This window comes from Galeopterus variegatus, unplaced genomic scaffold, assembly GCF_000696425.1.
Source record: "Galeopterus variegatus unplaced genomic scaffold, G_variegatus-3.0.2 Scaffold8458, whole genome shotgun sequence".
Taxonomy (NCBI): Eukaryota; Metazoa; Chordata; class Mammalia; order Dermoptera; family Cynocephalidae; genus Galeopterus; species Galeopterus variegatus.
The window spans coordinates 63,661-68,018 of record NW_007734569.1 but is presented as its reverse complement, the minus strand read 5'-3'; the positions used below and the strand labels follow the sequence as shown (position 1 = coordinate 68,018).

At 39.0% G+C, this 4,358-nt stretch overlaps 1 protein-coding gene across 1 annotated transcript in view; it reads left to right on the top strand.

Moving 5' to 3' along the window:
- LOC103608481 (chromosome unknown open reading frame, human C16orf78) overlaps positions 1–4,358 on the top strand; it is a 27,799-nt gene that overhangs the window by 21,456 nt on the left and 1,985 nt on the right. Inside the window, exon 4 of the mRNA XM_008592912.1 lies at positions 2,319–2,574. Coding sequence (XP_008591134.1) covers positions 2,319–2,574 — 256 coding nt within the window. The remainder of the gene's footprint in view (positions 1–2,318; positions 2,575–4,358) is intronic.

The window sequence follows — 4,358 nt, the reverse complement described above, 5'->3', positions numbered from 1 at the left end:
AAATAGATAAAACAAGAGCACTTAGAAATGCAAGGAGACCTGCTAAAAATACAGTTATAGTGGGAAATTTTAATATACCTTTTTCAGAACCAAATAAGCATCAAATAGAAAAAAATCAGAAAGTACATAGAAGAATGTAAAAATGTGATTAACAAACCATAGCTATACATCTGAATAGAGAAATATATTTTTGTATGGCCATAGAATATTTACAAAAATCACCTGTATATTTCACCACAAAGAAACCATTAACTTTCAAAAAGTGAATATTTTTAGGGTCATCCACATTATCCTAACCAATAATTAGAAATAAAATTAAAAGCTATCCCTCAATTTTTAAAAATGGTAAGAAACACACACCCAAATTGCCCTTGTATCAAAGAAAATAACTAGTGAAAATAATGCTGTTTCATACTAAAACCTATGGGACAGAGGCAAAAATGTACTCTCGGAGGAAAATTTACAATAAAAACTAAAAGTAAAAGTAATGTTCTTGTCTTTATAAAACAAAATAAAATAAATAACATTTATTTAATAAGTAGAAGAAAGAATAAATACAAAAAACAGAGAATTAATTTATAAAATATGGCTGGGATTAATGAAAATCAAGATAAAAAGTAAAAAATATAAATCCAAAGCTAGCTTTCTGAAACAGCAAGTGACAAATAATATGAAGTTATCACAATCCTTGTTAGAAAGAAGAGTAAAAATATACAAATTCTTTATGAGAAAGGATGCAAAGCAAAGATAAGAAAAGGATTGCAATAAAATACTATACCTCTATACTATACATACTGTATTTGAAAACCTAGAGAAATTGGATTGTTTCCTATCATACTATACATCATCAGAATTGATATAATAAAGAGCGAAAAGTTAAATAGAGCAATTTCTGTAATGAAGGTTGAAAAGTAATCAACATTTTTTCACTAAAACAAGGCACCAGGACAAGTGATTTTATGCCAGGTTCTATCTAACTTTTAAAGGGCAAATAATCCCAGTGTTACTTCAAGTGTTACAGACCATATAAAATATAGACATTTCTACATTAATTTAACAAGCCATCATAACCTTAATATTAAAATATTACACCAAAAAGTAGGCCAATCTCACAATAATACAGATGCAAAAAAATCTTTAAAAAGTTCAGCAAACATACTGAATGTATGAAAATATAACAAATATGCCAATGTCTGAAATGAATAATACACCATGGCCAAGTGAGATTTATTATGGCAGATGAGAAGTGGTTCAATGGCAGGATATCTAACAACATAATTAATTACATCAGCAAATTAAAGGAAAAGCCATATGATTATATCAGTAGATGATAAAAAACAGAATAAGTAGAATCAAGCAATTATTACTAATAAAAACTCTAGGTAAACTAGGAATAAAACTGCTAAAATATTATAAAACATATACCCAAAAGTAGTGGCAAATATCATTCTAATGATGAAATGCTAAAATCATTTTAATTAAAATCAGGAACAAAATGGGGCATGATCATTATTGTTGTTATTGACATTGTTTTATTTTTTCCCCCGATGTGACTGCACATCTTCAAAACTCAAGAAATTCTACTTAAATTTAATAAAATTTGATATGGTTGTTGGTGTATTAGCCAAATATATTTTTTTAAAAAATAGACTTTTCTCTATAGTAGTCATATCAGTTAGAAATGGAAATGAGTAGACAATATTCCTTTCTCATAAGTAAAAATCTGTAAAATACTTAGGAGAAAATTAAAGAAGAAAAAATTAAGGTCTTCAAGCTGTAGCCCCAACAATATCTCAGTACACATCCCATATTCGGATCATATCAGTCACTCACCTTTTCATTTCACGTATCTGCGCCTTTGTGAATGCTGTTCCTTCTGCCTGCAAATGCTGTTCCTCCTGCCTGTAATCCTTTTCTCCCTTTTCTAACTGATAAACTATTTGTCCTTTAAAACCCAGCTCAAAGTTTATCTCCTCTTATACCTTCCCCTACCTCCTGTAGGCTAATTCCCTTTAGGTGAACTCCCCCTGGGGAGGAAGGTGAGAAAAGATTGAGAGAATGGGAAAAGTGGGAGGAGGAAAATGGAAGGAGTTGGAACAGCAGGGAGAGAGGGGGCAGAGAAAAAAAAACAAAAAAAAAAAAAGGACAAATGAGGATTAAACAAATGCCAAGTAGGAGAACCTGCAGCATCCTTGAAAAGACCTCAGATCTCAGAACCGGTATTGTTTGGAGCCCATTCATTCTTTCAGCCCTCATCCCCTTCCTGCTTCTTACTTTTCTCAGGATCTAACTCCTTTGTGACATTTGTTCAATTTCAGAGTTAGACATCAAGGATGCAATCGCCCTAGAGTCCACTCAGAGACCAAACCCATTCCTTCGACAAAGCAGTATCTTGGACCCCATGCTACAGGAGGGCATCTTCGGCAACCGGAGGCCTACCTTCATGAGAGAGTGGGGACACAAGGCATCAGACAGCAATTACGAACGCAAGCTAAAGAGCCTCATGGAGAAGGGCACCGAGCCCAAGATGGAGACTATAAAGATGCTGAAGCCCGAGGAGGTGCTGAGCTGCAGGTGAGCAGCACTGTGTGGATGGGGACGGGGCTGTACCAGGAGCCCCACCATCTCTGGTTCAGACACCTGGGCTGAGCCTGAACATCTAGGACGGTGGGTTCAGCGTGGCTGAGCTCTGTCTTTGAGTCCCAAAGGACTGCCCCAGGGCTGAAGCCACTGGATTTCCCAGCAGCCTCACCTGTCAGTGGACCATCTCCTGGATGGGCATGTCATTTCAATGTTGCCATTTCGGTGCCACACCTTTGGACACTTACACAACCCTTCCAATATTTTCATTTCTTTGGCAATAGAAATCGTGAATATTTTTCAAAAGGGAAAGAACGAGTTGGTGAGGGTCTTGTTTTCACAGGAAATTCCTGTAAGATGCTTTGCATTGTGATGTTGAGTTGCTGATGACAGTAGCCACCATCCTCAGTGGCTACCTGCTGTATGTTTGGGGCTTTAGACTCTTGAAGGAACCATGAACAAAGTGTGGAACCACTTGATGCTTACTCTTACCAAAGTGTCTCCCTGCTCACCTGGACTCCGTCTTATTTATCAGGAACTGATGGTTTTTAGTAACACCAAAGAGCCTGCCTCTGCCCCCGGCAAATCCAAGCATCCCTCTCTCTAGACCAGTGTTAATCCTTTACTGGAAAGACGTAACTGATAATGTTTAGAAACTTTAGCAGAGGGAGAAACAAAACAACAGAAAAATGTAGTCGTCCTTGTAAAGTTGATACAGCAGTAAACTCATCTGTAGTAAAAGATGGCTTCAAGTGCCTGGCAACCAAATGGACCTATCGCAAAGTCCTGCTCTGCTCACTGGCTGGCCGAGGGATGGAGGCGGGATGGCTAACTGGCTGGAAGATGAACAGGCAGTAACCCCGATGAATTGCCCTTGCTGGCTGGTCTCATGGCTGGATGACTTTGACTATGGCTTTCAGGTTGACATAGTGGTTCTAACTGACTCTAGCCAACAGACAGCCTACTTGGGCTCCGTGATGGGGAGAAAAGAGATTTGGACATGATTCCTACCCTCTAGGGAGGGGGAAAGAACATTTGGAGAGATGGCAGCTAATGAAGCCATTGGAAAAGCATCCAAGAACAGGATCAATTGTTCAGAATGAGATTGTAGCGAGTACCCACGTGCATATGCATGAGACTCTCAGAGGCTGAGATGGTCAGAGAGGAAGTGGTGAACCGTGGTTGGAGATGTCAAGGAAAAGGCAGTACAGGTGTGAGGATTGCTGAGAGGGTCTGAGCTAGCCTGGCTGTAAGAACAGCCAAGCTCTAGGAAGATCTTGAAGGAGAAGGGAAGCCATTCCCAATAGGCGGAAAACCAGGATACATCAATGTGCAGCTCCTCTTCCATCATCTGTAGCAAAGGAGCTAACAAGCAGGTGGCCTGAGTAGGGAGCCTCCCCCCTTACACTAAAGTAGGGACCAGGGTTAGGGCTGATGGTGGAATAAGGAGCTCTCTGGACATAGTGGCAGAAATACTCTCTGGATTACACAGTACAAATGGGATCGATCCCATTCTTCAGTATAAGTCAGAATTATGGGGCTTTAGTGAACATTTTAAATCAATGGCCTAGTGTTTCAATTGTTTGAATATTATTAAAAGAAAATACTCACCTCTGTTCCTACCACACCGTTCAGCAGTTATTTCCACTGTCCTGTATTTCCCCCAGCCCTGGGCACCTCTCAGATTGCATGCACACAGCAGTGTGGAAACACGTAATATTTGCATTTTTTTTTTTTTTGTCTTTTTCTGTGTCCGGCAACGGATCGCAACCCTCAGT